The sequence below is a fragment of the Talpa occidentalis genome, unplaced genomic scaffold (genome assembly GCF_014898055.3).
Source record: "Talpa occidentalis isolate TD23 unplaced genomic scaffold, MPIMG_talOcc4v2.1 talOcc4.9, whole genome shotgun sequence".
NCBI lineage: Eukaryota > Metazoa > Chordata > Mammalia > Eulipotyphla > Talpidae > Talpa > Talpa occidentalis.
Genome location: NW_023605305.1, coordinates 82,856,214 through 82,879,183, shown reverse-complemented (window position 1 = coordinate 82,879,183; position 22,970 = coordinate 82,856,214). Strand labels below are relative to the sequence as shown.

Sequence of the window (22,970 nt, the reverse complement as noted above, 5' to 3'; positions counted from 1 at the left end):
GTTTTTCTTTTTAAAGATTTATTTTTATTTATTTATGCATACAAGAACTGGGGTATAGGCCAGAGGTACAGGCAGTGAGAGGATTCAGTAGAGATAGAGTGGGGAGCAGAACAGGCGGATCTACTGAAATACACTGCTGAGGGGAGCAGTGGGTGATAATACAGCTGCAGGAGAGGTCTGCTGTGCCATGTGGGTCAGGTCCCTGGCCCAGGATTGAACTCAGGCTGCAGTGGCTGTGGATACCTTGATAGCGCTGAGACTTTGGCCACTGCATCACCAGGGAGGCCCCATGTTTTTCTTTTTAAAAAACTGAGACAAGCCCCCATTCATTCAGGACCCCACTGCTGTCCGTGGGTTGAGTTGCCTTATCTGCCCAGCGTGTGTTCCTGATATCTGCGTCTCTTGGGGGATCGACCCATGTTTCCTATCCCTTGCCAATGCAGACTGAGAGAGAGCATGCTCGGAGGGACCAGCTCTCCACAGGACTGCATTTTATCTGTTATGAGAGGCCAACGAGAGGGATACAGATCATGGATTTAATATCATCTAGAGATCAAACAGGCAGGACTCAAATTCTGAACAATTTCATTCTGCCTAGCATAGAGCCTAAGGAGAAATTTATTTATTCATTCATTGTTCATTTATTCAACAGACATTAAGAGTCTAATACACATAGGTCCTGTGAGGAACTTGAGACAGCAGAGTAAGTGAGGTGTGCATGATGCACGGTCCTTGACAAGAGGATGAGGAAACAAGGAAATGGGCAATTCTCGAAAGTGCTGTATTTGGGAAATGCATGGGGATATGGGAATACTCAAGGGCAACTGACCCAGACTTCCAGGCAGGAGGATAGGGAAGGCATTCTGGAGAAGGAAATGTTGAGGCCTGCACCAGGGGTTGAACAGGTGAGGAAGAACAGCACCTACAAAGGTCCAAAAGCAAAAGGGACTACGGTGGGTAAGAGGCTGACAGCTTTTAGCACTGGGGGTGTTTCTCAGTGCTGGGGGTGGTGATAGGAGATGAGGTCTGAGGGGTGCACAGGAGGCAGTTCAAGGATTTTTCTTGTAAGTCTCATTCAGATGTTAGGAGACTATCCTGATTGAGAAGCAGTGGTTGTTTTGGGGGAGGAGTCTGACACCCTGTTCTCCACTCAGCAAGATTGACTACTAATGGCTCAGGCTCAGCAGGATTGATTATCAATGTCTGAGCTCAACAGCACTGATTATTAATGTCTGCCTTGAGCTACAGTAGGGGCAGTGGCATCCAAGCTATACATTTGTTATCCCTGATTTCCAAGAAACATTGTTGATAACAAAAATATTTTATCTATTTTACAAGTATTACTGAACTTGACATTTGTCATTTGCTCCTGGAAATGCACTCAATACTTCATTCAGCCTCTAGGCAAAGGCTAGTTTTTTGAAAAATAGTAGTTTAGCAGATATGGTTACCCCAACCCACCCCCAGCTTTATTTAGATGTAATTGACATAACATTGTGTAAATTTAAGGTAGATGGTATGATGATATGATATGATGATACATGTATATTTTCAATTTGCTCTTTTGGTTTCTTTCTTTTAGTTGCCTAAGTATTTATGTCCATTTTTTACAAAAAAAAATTTGAAAATGCAAATTAAATGATTTTAAAAAATGAAAAAAATGTTATCATCCCAACACCCAGGGATCACCACCCATAACTTCTGGAGGTTTCTCTTGCTGTGATCTTCCGTGCCTATAGCATTGAAGCCTATATTTTAAAATAAGAATGGGAGACAAGATACTTTTTCTACTATAATCTATTTTTATCACTTAGCATATATTATCTGCATCGTACTATCTTCAGTCAGGGTTTTTCTATTTTAAGTTTCTAGTTTTTCTCTGATGTGTTTTTGCTTTTGGCCCTGAAGGAGTATTTTGGTTTCCCCCACCCTTTCCTGGGTGACCACCCTACTCCTCACAATTTTTCCATAAATGAAACCTACCGAAGTACAGGCTCTCGCTGCTTGATCTTTTTCCCAACTCTTCTCAGCAGCCTTTGCATTTTGATGGATCAGATGGCAGTTCTGATTTATAATGAAGAGCCTTTCGCTGCCACAAGGAAAAGCCAGTTCTGCCATTTTTATCCCAATGATTCCTTGGGCAACCCCCTTCTTAGCACCAGAATGGGAAGAGTAGTAAGAATAACCTACAAAGAAGCTGGGTTTGAGATAATTTCTCTTAAGCTGAACATGGGGCAGGAGTTGGGGGAAGAGGAGGATGGCCTTATTCGAAAGTCCCTGTAGTAGGAGCAAAGTCTCCCACCACAGCACAGGGGGGAGGCAGCCAGCTGTGGTGCTGTGGGTGGTCTCCACGGGCTGTTCCCAAGTCCTAAGGGGCCTCTTTCTAAGTTGGACTGGCCAGCCTTCCCAGCTTCACCCGCCCTCCATGAGCCTGAACTGATATTTCCTGCTGCTAAATCAACTAGATGGGCAACATGAGCATCATGGCCCAGTTCAGCATAGCAGATGCCTCTATAAATTTTTTAAATGAGGTCACAAGTAGCTCCAGGGTATATGTTAGCAAGAATAAATCTCGCCAACTTGAGGAAGTTGCTGAAAAAAACCAAAAACCTTCCTAATTTTTCTTCCTTCTTATATCTTGTGTCCTTGTCTGCTCATAGACCATTTTCTTCTTAACTTTTCGGGTACCTTGACCATCTTCCCCCACCCCTCAGATTTCTGTTTTGAAAAGATGAATATAAAAAAACTTCTGAAATAACACCCCTCCACCCTTGAGTAGAGGTGCACAGAATCTTTTACCATATCTGCTTTATCGCTACATGTTTTACTGAATCATTTGAAAGGAAGTGGACGAGACTGCTTTACTCGGCCTTGAATACTCTCACGCTACTCCAAAAGCCAAGTGCACTGGCCAGTGTAATCACCATATGGTGATCACCATTCAGCTTTCTTCTTGCTATCATATGCCATGTGCTCCATACTAAGATTTCCTCAGTTGTTCTTAAAATTTGTGTTTATAGCTGGGTTTTTTTTGGGGGGGAATTCAGTATCTGCCATCACGTTTTCAAAATTGTGAAGCAGCAGCAATTGTTCTACATAAAAGCCACCCTTTTGGGGGCATTGTGCTCTCCTGGTCCTGTGTAGAGCCCTCTCTGGGAGGAGCTGGGGAACGGCTATGCCATTCACTTTTGTACTTGCCAAGTGCACACCAATGCCCATCATTCCTCCTGCTTATGACAACCACGAACACTGCGTGTTTATAGGAAGCAGTTGTTAGCTGATTCATCAGACCTAATGCAAAATTGCTCTTTGTCAACAGGGCAAGTGAAAGTGAAGGGGTTTGGGGGGTGAGGTTGCAAAATTATTGCATCATAAGGAGCCCATGTCAAAATTCTTCAAGATGTGAGTATTTTAATTTTGCATGGCATTCAGTCTTAAATTTTTTTCCTTTTTACTATATTTATTTGAAAACTGATGGACCTTGAGGAACTTCCACCAATTATTACAAAGCCTCAAGTTCCCAAACTCATTTAGTCTACAAAGCTAACTGGGAATTTATTTCTCTTGGCTAAATGATACCTCACAGGCGCAGGGTTCATATTTAATGAATTATAAAAACAGGGCCAACATGATTCTATGCCTGTCAGATTTAGGTGGAATCTTTAGGCAGTTTCTGATTTTCTAAAGGGAATCATGAAATCAATCTCCAAACAATATTTTCTTAACATGTCACTCTGACTTTAGAGTCAGCAAAAAAGACAAACACTAGTGCTCATGTAATCACTGTGGTCTTTGTCAAGTAGGTGCAGGGAAATAAGCTGGGGAACTGGAGTTCCAGGAAACCCGGGGGGGGGATCCCCCTCCTGGTTTCCAGCATGGTGTGGGGAGGGGACCGTTCAGAGCCCAGTGTTCTAAGCATTCCCTTAAATGGGTGCAGAGAGGCTGATGGGCTTCCTGTGTAATGATGTGTAAGCTCTAGGCTAAGGGCCAGTGCTGCAGACAAGAAGTTGCTTCCTGCATGCACCGTGACCCTTCTGTGCCTCCCAGCCCTCCCTTGGACTCGGGGGCAACAGCATGGTCAATTGATATATGCCCCATCTGCTCCTGCTCTAGGGTCCCTCACGTCCAGGAGCTCTCTGTAGCCCTGGCTAAGTAAATCAGTAATTTAATCTCACATGATTCTGTGTGTGCATGTGTGAATGTGCTAAAGAAATCAGTAATTTAAGCTGATCTGCTTCTGTGCCTGTGTGCAAATATGCATGTGTGAATGTGTGTGTATGTTTGCGTGTGTGCTTGAACATGTGCATGTGAGACTGCCTGTGGTCTCTGCCCCCCCATTGGGCTTCACTTGCGCTGTATATTACCATGGCTTACCTCCACCCTCTCCCCCATTTGCGAAGAGGAAGAAGAATTTGCTTTTCTCGATCAGGATCATGTCTTGTCAATGGGAAAGATCCACAGTCAAGAACTGGCCTATCCAGTGATTTTCCCTGCTGCCATGTGCACCCCAATGCCACCCAAGGTTCGCAATTCCTACAGGGTGGGGATTGGAGTACAGGGAAATGGTATTTCATAGATGTGAGTCGACGAAGTGATTTCCTTTTCAGTTTCCTACCAGCCTCCTGACATCATTAATGAGAAAATTTCCATTTGGAACCAACATGTCTTTATATGCCTCCCTCACATTTTCTAATCTCTGCTTTTAATGGGTGTGGGGAGGGAGCAGGGAGCAGGCCTCAGGCTCAGAGAAGCCTGTAGGCAGCAGCTGGAATTATATCGCTTTGCTTTATTTTGATTGAATTTACAATTCTGGCTGCTTTCTAATGATGACAAGAGATGATTTTTTAATGGAAGTGATATAAAACTTCCTTTGAAAACAAGCTTAAGTTAAAAAGTAAGTCAATTTACATAAAATATCGGAACCAGTGCTCTGCAGATGCAGCAACAAATGTGACAAGGACACAGACATGATTGACCTTGGAGAAGTGAGTGCAAAAGACGCCTTCTAGAACAAGGATTCTCCTTCTTGGCCATACCAAGAATCAAGTGTGGAGCTGCTAAGTGTCTGGGCCCCATTTGCACAGATTTTGTCTTCCTTGCAGAGGACTGGAGTTCAGACAGGCTATTTTAGGAGTTGCTGAGTGATGTTAATGGGCAGCCACTGCTGAGACCACACACTAACACCCAGTGCCCTCAGCCTCCAAGCCTTTCTGTCCATTAGGGTTTCCTTGGAGAAAAGTCATCAGCACAGAATAACCAGAGCTCTGGCTTTTTGGCAAATACTGGCAAGGCTCATAAAACAAGCATGCCACATTCAAGAATTGAGGTGGCTTTGGATAAAGGTGAGCAACCGCATCCTGTCTCCAGTGGAATGGGGGTCTCTACAAGGTTCTAGCTGTTAAATAGCTCTGCCTGCATCCACCCTTTAGGACTGAGCTGGTCTCTCTCCTTCATTCATTTATAGTTAATGAGTCAGAGTTAGATGCCAAGGATACAGACATGACCTTCACCTGGGACATTTTTCCTATCCTGCTTCTCTGCATCCACATCTCAGCTCTTGATTTATGATACTTTTCATTCCTTTTTTGTGAGTCTAATCTGGAAGTGTATAAACTTTTTTGACCACTCACTTTTATCAGAATGTCTTGCTCCAACATCTCAAGTGACATGTCTCCAGATAGTTCTCACCGTTGAATGCAATATTCATAAACAGCAGGGCTTCATTTCTTTCTTTCTTTTTTTTTTTTAGTAAACAAACAGTTAAAAGCTCTCAGATCACCTGCCATCCCCTGCAGGACTAACCCTCCATATCGAAATCTGGGGCATAGACAGTGGACATTTAGGGAGGAGAGCATGTCCAATCACCTCTGGCCCATGGGGGACTCCGGGTCTGCAGGAACCAAGGCTGTTACCTGTCAGACCATCGCTCTAGGTAGCCCAGGTGCTAATGAACCTAGCAGGTTTGTTTAAGAGATTAAGACTGGAAAGATGCAAAAATACTTAAAATATGCAAAGCCGTGGGCAGGAAAGTTATGATTGGGAGTCAAGATGCCTCCTTCCTGAAAGGACTGGTTGATTTCTGTCAAGATCACCATGGGGTGCTGGATCTGAGCGGAGGGGTGCTGCTTGACAGAACCTGGGAACAAGGGCTGCATGAAATTCCAGGGGAAGCCTGAGGGTCTTTTCCCAGGCATCGTCCCTGATCAAGTGCAGGTGGGAATGCAGAGTGAGGGCCCCGAGATAGGTGGCGGGTGGGCGTTTGCTTTTCCCATGCATCAGACTGTGGGCCTCTGTTCCGTGAGCATTTCCTCTTAAGGGAGAAAAAGCAATAAAGGTTTATCACATTGAATTAAAATGGTAATATAGAGCATAAGTAAATAGTGCAGAGTCCCTGGCCCGTCACACACCATTTTTCTCAGTGAACATTAATTTTATAACTAAGCAAAGTGAAAACATACATGGGAAAAATGGATTTAATATGCTGGAGCATAAAAAAATCTGGAAGGCTATGCTTTGGGACAGCATTATCTTCGAGTGGCAATGTGGTCCCTGTTGTCTTCTTTCTGCTCCTCTCTGTTTTCTAGCAATGAATTATTTCAGTTATGCAGTAAGGAAAACAAAATTAAAGGAACTCTAAAGTGGAAGCAGACACTAGAGGGGTCAGATGTGGAGCTGCAACTAAAACAGAAAAATAAAATAAAACCAAAGTCCTACAGAGCACTTTGCAAAGCGGTGCAGCTCTGTACCAGATCCTACTGATATCGGGACCCCAGCTCAGAAGGAGCCCTTACTGGCTCCTTAAGAGGAAATGCTCTTTTCTCCCTTAAGAGGAAATGCTCACTCACAGAACAGAGGCCCACAGTCTGATGCACGGGAAAAGCAAACGCCCACCCGCCACACCCATCTCGGGCCCTCGCTCTGCATTCCCATCTGGATAGGTGGGGAGGTTCTGTTTTGCAAAGAAAGATGAAGCAGTACCTGGAGATTTTTGTGGGTGTCATGTGTGTGCGCGTGCGCGCGGGCAGGGGGCTGGGGGGAGGTGTTGGTAACTAGTGGGTAGAGCCCAGGAATTCTGCTCAGCATCTCACAGTGCACAGGACCGCCCCTCAACGAAAGATGATCTGGCCCCAAAATTTTAGTGGTGTCCTGGGATGCAGGTCCGGGCTCACGTGAAAGAACAGCGCCATCTACTGGTGTGTGTCAACATAACACACATTGGGCTGTTGAAACCGCACAAAATCTAAACAAAAATGCAGCAACTGGGAAATATCTCCCTAATGACCACCTTGTGATTTCTCCTGGGAGGAGATACTGGAGGTAATACTAATCATTGATAGCCGAATTTTCTTTAAAAGAGCATGAGATTTATAAATTGATTCTTAACAATAGAATAGACTCAACAATTACCCACCACCAGACCTATGACAAACGACAGCCCGCAGCCCAGCGGCGCGTGGTCTTTGTAATCAGTGGCTCTGAGAAAACTTGGAAAGAAGTGAAATGAGACTTCTACCTGCCACTACCTGATTCACAGACATCAAATCCAGATGAATCATAGATTTAACGGTTGTTATGCCTGGAAAGGAGAAACTCTAAAACTTTCACGAGAGGACCTATCTTGTGACTTTAAAGTGAAGTGTATTTTTTGAACAACCCACAGGATATCAACCATACAGGAAAAAGGAAAGAAAGTTTAATCAATGTCCTCCAAAGACATGCCACCTGCGATACATATATCCACAATATATAAATCATGCCAACAGATCAATAACAAAAAGATATCTGGATGAGAAAATAGGTAGAAATACTAAAGAACATTTCAGGAACCAGGCAGTGCAAGCGTGCAAGTGGCCACAACCTATGTCAAGAGGCTCGGCATCATTACTTATTGGGGAAAGCAAAGCCACAGTGAAACCGCCCTACACTTCCACCAGGAAATCTATGGTGGAAAGACAGACAAATCCAAGTTTATGGGGAATGTGAAGAAATGAAAAGTCTCAAGAACTCTCGAGGGAGCATAACTTCGTACAACCACTTTGTAAAAATGAAGCTACACATCTGTCCTCACATTGGGCTGGTCACTCCACTACCAAGGATATAGACAATAAAAATCAGTGAACATTGGGCCTCCCCAGTGGCGCAGCAATTTAGCGCTGGGTTGCGAAGCCTGCTCACAGCCTCTGCAGCACCGGTTCGATCCCCGACCGCCAGGCGAGGCTCCCACATGGCATGCAGACCTCTCCTGCCACGCCCGCTGCTCCCCTCAGCAGTATACTTTGTCAGTCTGCCTGCTCTGCTCCCCGCTCTGGCTCTGGTGAATTCTCTCACCCTTCCGTGCTTCTGACTGTACCCAGTGCTTGTATAAATAAAAAAATAAATCTTTAAAAAAAAATTAGTGAATACCGACCAAAAGAAATGTACAAGGGTGTTCATGGTATCTTTGTCCATAACAGCACCCAATTGTGAACAATTTGAATATGCACCCAGCGTGCAGGATTATTCAATCTATACAGTGAGAATGCTGTGGATTCCACATATTACTGTATATATGTTAGACTTTTATTAAAGACCAAGCAACCGCCCATTCCACAGGCAGATGGGTTTCTGCCCTGAATTCTGAGGAACATTTATAAGCATACAATTTTAAAAAGAAAATATATCTTTGTCCAAGTGATAAATTTGTTTCAACTACAAATTAATGATATATTAATAATCCCTATTTAAAAAAATTCTTTATTATAGTACCATTGATTTACATTGTTGTCAGTATCTTGGGCGGACAGGATCTACCCTTGAGGTGATCTCTCCCTTCAGGCAGTCTCCATAGCACACCCACCACAATGTACCTAGAGTCCACTGTACACAGCATGAGAGGAGGTATTTGCTGCGTATAGATCTATAGGGAACCACAACCAGAACGGACTCTGCAAATCTACCTGAAGATGACATGCGAGACAAGGATGCAAAGACTTACTAGTTTGTACTTTTCAATCTCCTTCCAGTTACTGACACTAGATATACTTTAAAGATATACTTCTTTATAACATACTTCTTTACAATTTAAAGATATACTTCTATCTTTAAATTGCTTTGTAGCTCAGTAGTAATTCACAAATATGCTTTCCTTATATAAAAAAAAAAAAAAATCACACATTCCAGATAATGCAAAAGCCCCTGTGGACCTGAAATCCTGGTTGCCTCCCTAATACCTAGAGAAGATAATGGAACAATTTGGAATGCTTTGTCCTAGGTTTTTTTTTCAATGCTGTGCAATTTTGTGGGCTGTATTTTTTTAAGATTTATTTATTTATATAAGAATTGAGGTACAGGTCAGAGGTGTGGGAGGGTGAGAGAATTCACCAGAGACAGAGTGGGGAGCAGACCAGGCAGACGGATTGAAGACACTGCTGAGGGGAGCAGCGGGAGAGACAGGAGAGGTCTGCCGCACCATGTGGGTCTCTCCCTGGCTGGTCGGGAATCAAACCCGCGCTGCAGAGACTGCGGACAGCCTCACAGCACAGCGCTCAACTGTCTGCGCCACTGGGGAGGCCCATTGTGGGCTGTATTTTTTACTGACTTACATTTCTGGTGTCATAACCTGTGTTGTGTCTTGGGACCTGCTTTTTTCTATCCAACATTATGTCTTTCATCATTTTCTATGCTGGTATCATACAAAACCATTTTATTCATATTTTTTATTTAGCTAGTCAAATTGTATTGATTTGCCATGGGTTTATAGAACCATAGAAGGTTGGGAGTACAGCTTCACACCTCAACACGGGCACATTTTCCCTCACGCTCCACCAGAGCTCCAGGCCCAAAGCCTATCACCTGCCCTCTCCATCCCCTCCTCCCTGCTGTGTGTAACCACACTCTTTTTCACTTGTACAAAGTTACTTCAGCACCTTCATTGTTGTAACTGCTTCAGAGTCCTCCATGTGGAGACCCCACAGGCTCAACAGCCCTTCCTGTATGGGGTGACTAGGGCTCCCTCCTCCCTCATTTGTTTGCTGTTAGTCCCTCTCTCTAGAGAGAACTATCCATATGACTTTAGTTTTTCAAATCCAGCTTTGTCAACTCAGAGGCTCCAGAAAGTTCCTGCCTCACTCTAATCTGAAAAAGCACTGCCTTCACTGCTGGGGGAGTCCCTCAGATGGCAAGTAGAGCAGAGTGCACTTTGTGGGAGCCCTGATCCTGGCTGTGTCCTTTTCAACACCTCCCTGCTCCCCACCCCCCAGGACTGGGGTCAGTTCTGGCACCCTTGCCTTCCCCACTTCTGGTGCAGGTGTGCTGTGTGACCTCAGGTGACTGATCCCCCTCCCTGATTCCCCACTTCGTCACTTATGAATGAAGGGATAGGGACCACCACACTGTTGGGGGCTCTCTCAGTTCTCAAGGTGGGGGCCCAGCTGCCCTTAGTGACATATGAGAGGGACTCCGCAGGGGTCCCAAGGAAAATGTTTCCTTGGAGCCCCATCAATGGTGTGTCTCTTGGGGTGTGCACCGGGGAGGTATAATTAGTTCTCTCAGGAAAGGTGGTGTTAACAGGACACAGTGCCCTCACCCAGCCCACTCCTCCTGGGGTTCCTGGGCTCAGGTTTTCCATAGGCAGGAGTGGTTTCTTTACTCTCTCAGCCCAGCTTCTGAAGGCAGTTGCCATAGCAACCCAGGGCTGGTGAACCACGTAAAGCCTGTGACCGTAGAGTCCCTTTTAAAGGGGACAGGGAGGCAGTTACTCCTCCCCCAGGAAGAGCAACCCCATGCACTGCAGGCTCATGGGTGCCAAGTGTCTGGAGATACAGATGTCCAAGCGCTGGCTGCCAGGACGGGAGGACGGGCTGAGCCGGGCCACGCAGACACCAGAGCTAAGAACCCTCGGGGCTCCCATCCTGAGCTCTTGTTATCATGGCTTCCTCTGCATCGTTCTCTACCTTTGTTTCATCTCCTTCCTGACTCTCCCTTTTCTCTGCCCCTCCGCGTAGCCCCTGTCTCCAAGGTGCTGGGCGTGGGGAGGGGGAGACGGCTGCATGGAGACTCCTGGCTTATGCACCTTCTTCTGCAGCCTCAAGGGCCTCCACACCAAGGTCACAGGCTTGCACCCCTGCCTTCTCCAGTGCACCTGCCTTGGCCCCTGACCTCTCCAGGCTGCTCATGGCGGGGAAGGAGTGCGGGGGCAGGGAGGGGGAATACGACTTTCATTTCTTACAGACGTACAGCTCCATCCTCTCGCAGAATAGCATACCCTCCCTCACCCAGCCCTCACCTCGAGCCTGATTATCCCTCCTCAGCAGGCACCGGCCTCCAGGTTCTGCTCTGCTTTAGTCCTCCTCCAGGTCTCCCTCTCTGAATACAATACTCACACATTCTCCCCCTTATTCATGGACTTTTACCCACCATCTAGAACATGCCTGGCAGCGAGTGGGTTCCCAGGACCCTCCTGTCCACAGGAGAAGGATGGAGAACGCAGGGGTGGATGTAGAAAGGTCTTTCCGTCGCACCGGGGATCCAGCCCAGAGCAAACCCCTTGTTCCCTGGACTTGCCCCACCCGTGGATGCTCCAGTGCAGACACGCAGGGCAGCTGGGAGAGTGTGAAGGGGCAAGAGCCCTCTTGTGAACCAGCCCTGAGGGCTGGCGAAGGCTGCGCCACAGACAGGTTCTCAGAACCTGCTACTTTAGGTGAAAAGACTTTAAATGAAACCACTTCATCCTAGGCTAGTTGATACAAATGAGTTTCCTAAGGCTTATTTTTGGCCACAAAACCAGCACCCAACTTCAAAATAAAGACCCCAAACTCCTCTAGTATGCAGTAGTCATTTGTATTCATTCATTCATTCTTTTGCCCACTTATTCCAATTCAGGGGTGGGGGTGGCGGGAGCCCATCCCAGCAGCTCAGGGTCAAGGCGGGGCTCATCCTGGGCAGGACGCCACCCATGGCACAAGCATCACACACGTGCGACAGTAGCAGAATACAAGCCTCTGCCTGCCCTGGAGAGGCACTCCCTCCCCCTCTATGTTTAACAAACCTTGATATATATTTAGCTAACATCTTGCTTTCTCCTGGCATTCTAATGATAAAGGGCTTTCTGCAAATAAACCTCAGAACAGAGCCAAGAACATAACCCTGCAAAGACAACATCAGAATTGCTGGCCAGCAGATGGTGACGAAAACAACTGATGTCACCCGAGCCACCAGACACTTGTGTTACAAGGACGGGTGAGTCGACCTTCACTCACACCCCCTTTTTCCTGTTCCTGTAACCCTCCCTAGTTACACACCCTGACATTCTTCTAGTGAGCAGGGCGGTAGTCTTTCAGACTCTAGTCTGCTAGCTTCCTCGTTTGTTGACAAATAAACAAAACTACCTTCCTTCTCCTCAAAATTTCTTATTGGCAACGGGGAACCAAGACTGGCAGTTCTGGTATCTCACACAGACACACACACAGACACACACACACACACACACTTTCAAAGGGGGACATTGGACATGGCAATGAGCCTCCCATACACAGCCTTGGGATGTGGGGGACACCCAGGCAGACATGGGGAGAACATGTCCACTTGACACAGATCGGGATGGATTGTTTTTTCTTGTAAACATATGACCTGCTGACTGGCTGTATAGATGAATGGTCGGGTGGGAGAGGGTGTGTGCTGTGTGATCCCAGAGGTAGAATATGGAGAGGGCCCGTAGTCCATCAGGATTACTGCCACCAATTTGGTTCTCACCACCAGGCTAACAGGTATCATATCCTTTCAGGCTTTGAATGACCCTGCAGGTGGAGTTGCTGTCTCCTCACAACAATCTGACACCAGATGCGCCTCCTCAGCCTGGGCCCTTCTTAGATTCTTACTGGACAGATTCCTGGTCACCTCCTCCAGGAAGGCCTCCCTCACCCCCAGACCACACCAGGTTCTGCTCCCTTGGAACACTGACTGTCAACACACGCAGTTCTGTGTGGGTCTCCCCCTGCTGACCAAGATGAGGGCGGGGTCTGCTGACCCCACCTACCGACCCCATCATGGTGCCTGACCATGCAGCCAGGAGTGATTTTTGCTTACTAATAGTTGGACAAAAGAGACTCAATGGATTGCTAGATCTTGCCACGTGCAGGTGGAGCTGGAAGGGTCTGGGTCTAACCCCCAGGCCCTCCTCCTGTGTTAGAACCATCAACACTGTCCCAACTGGGGGCAGAGATGCAGGCTGAGGCCTGCCCTGCCTGGTCAGGACTGTGAGGATGCTTGAGGGGCTACTGGTACCATTAGTGAGCCCATCCCTCGGGCTCAGGCCTTACCAGAGCTTGCTCGATGAGGAGGCAGAAGAGGATGGCGTTGCCTACTTCCCTCAGGCTCTGGAACACATCTGTCTTGAGCTCAGCGTATTCAATGATGTCCTTCAGCTGGTGGTGGAAGAACTCCAGTATCCCTGGGGGTGAGGGAAGGTGAATTGCCTTAGGGGAGTGCTGGGGCTCAAGTTCTGACTGGTGCAGCAAAACCCACAGCCCGCCTCCCTCTAGGTGTGTCCTGGGGTGAGATCTCTTTCGGGGTTTAGTCCTAGAGAGAGCTCAGGGGACTGAGTGAAATCTTACTTGCAACCAAACAAATACACAGAGCCCTGGGCCCTACCAGTCCCTCCAAGAAGTCACCTGAATTCCTAATAAAGACAGGAATGAGCAGGTACTTGCAGGTGGTAGCTGTGGTGCTAAGCACTTTATCTGCAATAGCTCATTAAGCATTCAAAACCAATGCACCATTACTCCGTCTTCAGACAGGCTCAGAGAGGTGAAGCAGCATGCCCAGAGTCACACAGCTGGGAAGGAGCATAGCTGGGACTAAAGCTTTTGGCTACCTCTTCCTGTTCTGAATCATACCCTCCCAGCATCTGACATCTTGCTTTTTAAGGGAAATAAAAACCCGAAACAAAAAACCCAGGGGCCAAACAGACTATCTCCATCTTTCTCTATTTTCCAGGCCCCCAGGCTCAACTCTTATCAGGGAAGGAAAGAACTATTTCTCTGCCCAGGGTTCCTTGCCTCTCATGGAGACACGACTGCTCAGAGGGGTTAAAGATGGTGCAGAGCTCTCTAGCTGGGGCAGAGAAGGCCCACCCACACCCCGCCTGCTTGCTGGCATGTAGAGGACCACCACCCCAAGGCAGATAACCAAAGCCCCTGCCCTGGGACTGGATTTGGATCACTTCCTATCACCACCCCCGTCCCTGGTTCCCCACCACCAACCTGGGGAGCCATACTCGTGCCGGGGTAAGCGGCATATCTTGGGCATCACCTCAATCAGAGTTTTCACATACTGGAGGATGGTTCCTTGCAGCTGATAAAAAAAAGTTAACAAGGAGAGTGAATAACCCATCACTATCGGGGGCATCTGCAGGCTGCTAGGATATGTGGGGGTTGTGCTGAGGTCTGTGGGAAAGTCTTGTGGCATGAATATTGTGTCCCTACCCCTCAGGTTCATGGGGTGAAACTTAAGCCCCAATGTGGTATTGTTTTGGAGGTAGAGCTTTTGGGAGGTGATTAGGTCCCAAGGATGGATGGAGCCTTCAAGATGGCATCAGCATCCTTAGGAAAAAGACCCACAGAGATAATCAGCCATATGATAATATGAAGACATGCAAGAAGGCTGTGAACCAGGAGTTAGGGGGTAGGGTGGTCTCACCTATGACTCCCAGCCTCCAGAAATCTAAGGCATTCACACTGCTGTCTAAGCCACCCTGTCTTCAGTGCATATGTCAGGGCTGCCTGAGCAAAGTCAGTAAGGCCTCGTTCCCCAAGAAGCAGCTGCAAGTTCTCCCTAAAGTCTGGGACTGTCCTATCACCCTTCATAAGCGAAACTGACCCTCTTAATGCAGGAAAGGGAGCTCCCTTCTTATAGCCTCAGGGCTTATAGCCTCAGGGAGGGCCCAGGAATCCTCCTGGATTTGGGGGCTTACAGGAGATCCAGATTAGAGCAAGACGCAATGGGACAGGGAGTGGTGGAGGCTGAGACAGATTGTCTAACATAAGCCTGGAAAATATATGGCACACTGTCCCCTGTGTGTCCAAGGCAGACATCTTTAACTGATGACCACATCCTCCTGTTTAACTCTGAACTTAGCTTCACATCTGTAACAACCTCTGGCCTCACACAGCTGCTCCAGAGGACTGGGCTTAGCAGGTGAATCCTGCTATCCCAGATATGGTTATACATTGCTTAATTTCTCTTTTGTCATCCCAGATTTTCAGGAAGATCTCATTTCTGCCTTGCTTCACGAGTGCCTCAGGGAATTAAGTGAAGTGTAAGAGGACTGTATTTGGGGCAGATGGAGAATGGTGGTAAAGGGACACAGAATTCCCTCGAGTCAAGTGCAGTGCTGGTGGTAGCAGCTAGCAGGAGATCCCAAGGGGAAGAAGTGTGGTTAGCCATGTGTGCCGATGGCAGGGGACAGGCAAGGGCAGGAGAGGGGTCATGAATTTGCCAAGTTCACTCTGGATAACACGGAGGGGGGAGTATGAGCAGACTTTAGGAGGCCCCAAAGTTAGTTAAAATCTGGATGCTGAATTCAATGATCAGAAAATGAGAGGCAAAGTCACAGGTCAGAGGAGGCGCAGAAACGTAACAGCCATAGATCAGAGGAACCAAGAGACAAGGACAAAGGATTCCCTGGAGGGCAAAGGATTCCTATTGATGGCAACTTGATTTTCCAGGCCAGATAAAGGTGAGAGAGATTTTGTTCCCATCAACCCCGCCAGCCACGTGAAAAGCTCCGGGTCCTTACCAGGCTCTTGACAATCTTCAGCAGCTCCTCCATTACCACGGCAATGCCCTGGTACCCCAGGAGTCTGCAGATGGTCTTAAAATGAGGGGGCCCCACGAAGTTCCTGTAGGAGCTGTAGATGTGGCTGTAGGCGATGTTGAGAGGCTGCAAGACAGTTGTGGCCACGTTAGTGGTGAAGAAAGGCTTGGATGCCAGCCTGGGTCCTGCAGGAGAAACTCCTTGTGGAGAAGGGATGGAAACCTGCCATGATCTGGGCTCTACCTGGGGAGACTCCCGTTAATGTTTGCAAGATGCTGGTGGTGGAGAGAGGCAGGGTCAGTGCCCACTGTGTGGAGCAAAGCTCGCTAGTGGAGGAGGACACAGAGGTTTCTGGTCAATGTCTTTGTATAGAGACTCCTACCATCTGACTGTCCACACACAGACTCTACCAAACGGAGCCACAGGGTGGGAAAAACAGACAATCCACTTTTTCCAGAGGCATTTTTGGTACTAAGAACCGGCTGGAAGAACCATGTAAGACCCCAATGGCTGATTCAGCGTCATCATCCTTCAACTGGGTGTCAAAGTCTGTCCCCATCTGTAACCACCTGGGGTCTGGGGAACTAACAGGCCCGCAGGTCAGAGGCTTCTGCTGAGCACATTGAAAGTCCTTTAAGATTTTTGCAACTCAGCATCTATGAGATGAGAGGGATGACAGATGCCTGCCTTTTCAAGTAACATTGAAAGAGATGATAGCAATGAGTGTGTGGGAGACACTGGCAGAGCCTGGTCACTGACTGGCCACCTCCATTGTCCCCTGGGACCCACGAGATGCTATCACTGAATTAGTGGGATCTCTCTAAGATCTCTGCCTGAGAATGTAGGACCAAGATGTAGGGTTCTTCATCAGTCTTGCATAGTTGATGAGGCTGGCAAGTTATCGCTGCTTTGCCTCATAAGGCTGCCAGTATTGGGTGCCCCATGTCAGGCTTCCTGATGCCCTCTGTTAATCCACACACCACGCCTATGTAATATAGACATTCTGAGGCTCTTGTTTCCCAGACAAGGCTGGTAAGTAGTTTGTTCAAGGTCATAGCTGGCAGATGACTGAGTGCTGATGTGAACCCCACTAAGTCTCATTCTGGAGCCTCTGCTCTTTACCTCTCCTTAAGATGGTGGGCTTTGGAACCAGACCCAGGGTGTTAGATAAGGTTTCACTCTCAAACTTAGTTCTGCGTCATTTTCCTACCTAGAACTGTGCAAATCTTGTACACAAAGCAAGCAAACATGGGGAGACCATGCCTGATATTTTTATTAGCAGGAATTCTCTACTGGTCAGCTAAACAGAAATCCTCCACGAATTGAACAGGAACCGCGATGGTGCTTCTGGAGGACTGCAAGAATCTCATCTCCCTTCGGAGCCATGGAGGGAAGATTTAATTATGTTTTGCCTTAAGTATGTTTTCCTATACACGATGATTTGAAACTTCACTGAATAAGTGTCGCAATTTTAGCATCCTCTCATTAGAAGGATACAGGAGGAGCACAATTAGGGTGCTGCTCACTGCGAGGATTCGTGAGGAATCAAACGCCCACTCGTTCATTCAGCGGGTTGAGTAACAGCTGTGTGGGGAGTCTGTGCCACAGACGGGAGACCTGGGGCTGAGGGGCAAGTTCTGCTCTCCACTCTCTATGCTGACGTGCTGTGGCTGTGAACTCTGCCTGAGCTGGGGGGAGGGTGTCTTTTATGTATATATCAATAGTTACTAGAGATGTCTATGTGTGGGGGGTGGCAATGGCTTGGGTAGGGTGGGAAATATAATTGATTTAGAAGTCGATGTTCAGGAAATCCTAAAAGTGTATGAATGGAGTTTGATTTAGGCAACTATGGGGTCAGACCTTATGCTTGTCCATGTGTGGAACAAACCATTTTAGTGTCTCTGGAACAGGCCACACTATCACTCGGGGCTGGAGTTGGGTGAGTAGTGAGGTGCCCCAGGCACTAATGCCAGGAGGTGCTGGCTCTAGTGGCACATCTCATTCTGGTCTGTACTATCCTGTTCCTTCTCCAGGGGTGAGGAGTATGCAGCAAACACCGCAGACAGCATAGCTGACCACTGGTGGGGGAGGCAGATGTCCCATTGAGGGGCAGGAGGCCTGTGATGGGCTGTTGACATCTGTTGAGACTAAATGTATGAAACAATATCATATATGATTATGCATGTAATGGGATGGTTGTGTCCTTCCTCAGGGGCTTCTCATACCAAATTCCCCAAGACCTTTCTCAGAGAGCGCGACTAGGAACTTATTCAGGTAGAACTGGCCAGGAGCCCTCCCCAGTTCCAGTAGAGGAGGAGAATAATTCTGGAATTGCCTCACCGCACACAAGGCCCTAAAGGCCCCATCCCCACCCCCCTCACAGACCCACGCAGTGCACACCGGAGGCCTCTTATTGACCATCCTACACTGTCTTGGATTCTGGTCCTGACCAGATGCTGGGCCTGGGTTGCTGGTTCAAGCTCAAGAAAGACCAGCAGGAAATGAGCAGAATCCAATGCCCCTGCTAAGTGAAGAAACTCCCCCTGCCCCCCATACACCACACCCATGCAAGAGGACACGCACACGCATGCTGGGGAGTTCATGCACACACATCCCCGGAGGGCACCCATCTGACCTGCTGGCTCAATAGGAGGCTGGGCCCTACTGAGAAAAGGTGGGAATATGGGAGCCTGGGCATTTTCTGAAGTTTGGCAAAGAAAAACAGGAATGCAACATGACTTGAGACCTAGGAAACTCACTACAAATCTCTACAAAACTTGTTAGCAGCCAATCCCGCTAACTGACCCTGGTTACAACCAGTGCCTGCCTTAGAGTCTACAGCTGACCTTGAACAACACGGGTGTGAACCCCTGTGAGTCCACTCATACATGCATGTAAACAGACAGATACGCTTATGGTTTGGTCAATATGGTCCATTACAATAAGTGTATTTTCCCTCATGCATGATAGTCTCAACTATTTTCTCTATTTTAATTTATTGTAAGAACCCAGTATATAATACATAGAACACACAAAATGGGTGCTAACTGACTGTTTATGTTATCAGTAAAGTTTCTAATCAACTTCAGGTTACTGGTAGTTAAGATTTGGGGGAGTCAAAAGTTAAATTCAGATTTTGACCTCTTAGGCATTGGCACCCCAGGTTGTTCAAGGGTTAACTGTAATTATGAGTCCTGTTTAGGATGACTCATTTAGAGTCAAGCTTGTTTCAATCCAAACCGCACGAACTTTAGGAGACCTCAACAGAAACAATCCTGATGCAGGAATTAGAGCTGCATTACCACTGGCTGACACAGATGTATGCATGTTTTTTTTAAAAATCAAAACAGTATTTTAAGGAGGGAGAAAACATAATGAGTTAGAGCTGATAGCTCCTGGGCACTTCAATATGATCTGTATAAGGACTTTTTCAGAAAAATTGTGACAAAATGTGCAGAACATGAGTTACCATATTAAACATTCAGTATTGTGTATGGACTTTTTAGTCATAAGATGTCTCCCTCTTCCTCTCTCTCTTTTACCAGATGGTAAACATGACTAGTCACTCTAAACAATGAGGCCTATTTATTTGGCAAACTGAATTTGCAAGCAATTTGCCTCTCTGCTTTCTGGAATCACAATCGCTGTTTTCAAAGACCCCAAGAGGAATTAAAACGGCTTCTAATTTCCTGTTTAGTTACAATTTCTCTAATGTTCCTCGAGCAATGTGAATATCATCAGCTTAGGAACACAGACAACAGCTCTGATTCAGGTCACAGAGCTACGGCTCCTCTCCCTCTGCGCGATCACTGCAGGTAAATGAAGAAAACAGCAACCCATCCTTGTTGGGAGTGATCACAGGCGAAGATGGTTTCCAGGACTGAGAAATCCTGAGCTGCAGGTTCAAATCCATCACTAATGTACCTGTCTATCTGTCCTTTCTTGAGGCTTGGTAAGCTGGAGGGCTGGGTCCCCAACATTCGGTGCCTTCTTGGTTTTCTCCACTCAGAGACAAAAAGGCCCAGGGAGGTGCCTTGGTGACCTGAAGACATGATGTTCCTCTATTTTTTTTTTTTTTCAGTTTTATGCATAAAGTCCTTTGGAGAAGGCAAGAAGAAGCGCAGGAAGCAACCCTCCCATATGTAGGTATCATGTCAACACAATCACACGTAAAGATGCCATCATTTTTGGTAGAAACCAACACCATCACTTTTTAAATAACCTGTCCCCATGCGATGAGACACAAGTGTCCAGAGCTTCTGTTTATGAATGTTTCCACACAACCATGCCTTGCTAGCTGCCCAGGTGTATTAGTTTTCTGTGGCTACTGTGATGAATTGCATAAACCTGGTGGTTGAAAACAGACATTTATTCTCTTGTAGTTCTGGAGGCCAGCATCCAAAATGAGGACTACGGGGCTGAAACCAAGGTCACAGCAGAGCTACACTCCCTCCAGAGGCCCTGGGGGAGAACCGATCCCTGACCACTTCTGGCTGCTGGGAGATGCCCACATCCTGCTTGGTTCCACACTTCAGGTCTCTGTGGAGGTCTGGTGTTCTTCTCTGGATGTGTGAGATCCCCCTCTCCTAAGAACTCTTGAGATGGCAGCCAGGATCCTGGGATGGTCCTCCTGTCTCATGATCCTTTACTTCATCCAGTCTGCAATGTTCTTTTTTCCAAATCAAGTAACATTTCCAGGTTGCAGGTATAGAACCTACTATCTTTGCAGCCTTATCAGCTACTGCACCAGGTGAGACAGGAATAGCTCCCCATTTAGCAGAGGGGGAAGCTAAAGGCCAGAGAAGCAAAGTTACTTGCCTTAGGAGACATATATCGGGTGATGTTCTGTCATATGCACCAAGTGCTAAAATAACAAAATTACCCTGGCTGGGCGGATAAATTATGCTGTGTACCTGGGAGTGGGGCCACACAGACATGGACACTGGGGTGAGAGCAGCAAGTTGGGGGGTGCGGCTGATGGTGTCATCAGTGGGATTGAGGCAGACCCCTATGGTCAGGATGTGCAAGCCCCAATGTGGACCCCACTGAAATGGATCCAGCCTGCCAGCAAACACTGGGTCCCCGGTGGTAAGGGCTATGACTATGGGGTAGAGATGATGAATACAATATGGTGAATTTGAGCTCAAACTGTGACTTGGACAGGGACATCATTAGCTAGAGATGACCATGCCAAACAACAGAGCACACCCACAAATTCTAAAGGATGAAAAAATTATTAGAAATTATTGGTAGAGTTTAAGGAATGATTTGTGCCATGATCCATGATCTATGTCACTTGTATGATAAGCACTATCAAATCCACTTAGAGAAAATATTTTTAAGTTTTGATTCATATACTAATTTCAGTTACTGGACTAAATTGTTAAAGGTTTTTAACATTTACTGTCTTCTCTGACCCTAAATGACAGAGCTCTGAGGCAGGGGCACTTGGACTCCAGAGCAAGGGACTTCCTAAGGGAAAACCTTTGCTGACCACATTTGTCCAGATGGATCTAGAGTGTGCCCTGGGAGAGCCACAGAGCACGTGTCTAATCAGCGACCATGGGTCTAAGGCTGAGACTCCACGCCTCCCAGACACCTTGGCTAGGAGGGGTGGGTGATGGTCAGACAACTCTTCTTGATTACCACTGATGGGAATCCCAAAGACATTTCCATGGGTCAACCTGGATCTTTTGGCCAAGAACCAAGAAGAAAAAAAGCTGACATTAAAAAAAACAATAACAACATCTAACGTGTGTAAAATAATGCAGTCTAAATTCATGAGTTAGGGCCACTGTGACAAATTACCACAAACTTGGTAGCTTAAGATGACAGACTTGATTCTCTATTTCAGACACGTCCTGTGAGCGCCCCAGTAGAACTGCAGTGATGTAGTCTTACAAGGTTGAGGGAAACAGAAAGGATGGATCTCAGAGGCATATATACTTTTGTAGGAATGAAAAAAGGCAAGGCAGCAAAGCCAGGATTCTTGAAAGGAAAGGAATATTGGGGACCATCCAGTCCAAGAACAGCTATTTCCATTCCCAGTGTCAACTCCAGTGAGTTGATCTGTTAGTAGTTTTCTGGGATGGTTGTGTTGAGAAGGACTTGGAGGTGGTTTCTGAGCTGAGCAGGAAAGAGAGCTGCACTAGTTTCATAGGGTTGCTGTAATAAATTAATCAGGTGTGACTTAACAATGGGTATGTGCTGAGAGATGTGTCATTAGGCGATTTCACTGCTGTGTGACGGTCGTAGAGTGTCAACACGCAGGCCTGGATGGTAAAGCCTACCCCACACTGGGCAGTTGGGTTGGCCTAGTGGGACCCCTGTATAATATGTGGCCCATTATTGACCATAAGCAACACCTGACTGCACTACCCACGTGGTGGTTTCTCTCACCATTCTGGGGACCAAAAGCCTGAAATAAAGGCGCCGGCATGACCAGGCTCCTTCCAGAGGCTCCATGGGAGAATGCTTTTTTGCATCTCTCATCTGGTCTTCCTGAGCTTCCTTCCTAGCTCTGCCCGTTTTCACATGGTTTCTTCCCTCTGTGTGTCTGTATGTAAATTTCCTCCTTTCTCTTATAATTAGATTTAGGGTCCCCTTACATCCAGAATTAGATCATTTCAAGATCCTTAACTAATTAAATATACAAAAATTCTACTTCCAAATAATGTCACATCCTGAGGCTCTGGGTAGAGAGGAATGTTTTTCCCTTGGGGGCGGGCGCTCAAACCAACCTAGTACAAAAGTGTCATAACTGACACAAACTGAAAGTCAGCTGTTTCCTTCTTGGTTCTCGGTCAGTCTCCAAGTGAGCTCTCAGAGGTCTCCTTGTGACTCACAGCTGTGATAAGACCCAGGGTAGAGGTAATACTCGAGTTTTGCTCCTGCCACCCCAGCTAGTTCAAGCCCACAGCTTTAGCAATGATAGAATGGAAGCCCAAGGATGACAGTCCTGACCCATGTCATGTAACTAGGCAATACCACAGAAGATAAAAACAGACAAAGAGGAGGTAGAGGTGAGGTAGGGGGATGTGGGCTGGGGAGGCATGAAGATGAAATACTGTTTTAGCTGTGGGGTAACAAATCATTATCCAAAGAGGGTCTAGATGGTATAAAAGAGAAAAAAAAGAACTAGTCAATCAGAGAGAAAATTCGGAATCCTTGGAAGAGCGAG

At 46.9% G+C, this 22,970-nt stretch overlaps 1 protein-coding gene across 2 annotated transcripts in view; it reads right to left on the bottom strand.

Moving 5' to 3' along the window:
- Window positions 1-22,970, bottom strand: part of CYFIP2 (cytoplasmic FMR1 interacting protein 2) — a 110,533-nt gene that overhangs the window by 21,264 nt on the left and 66,299 nt on the right. For both annotated transcript variants that reach the window (XM_037501026.2, XM_054691835.1), the window contains 3 exons: window positions 15,773-15,916; window positions 14,238-14,328; window positions 13,296-13,426 (listed from right to left, as the gene is read on the bottom strand). In XM_037501026.2, the coding sequence (XP_037356923.1) occupies window positions 13,296-13,426; window positions 14,238-14,328; window positions 15,773-15,916 (366 nt within the window). The remainder of the gene's footprint in view (window positions 1-13,295; window positions 13,427-14,237; window positions 14,329-15,772; window positions 15,917-22,970) is intronic.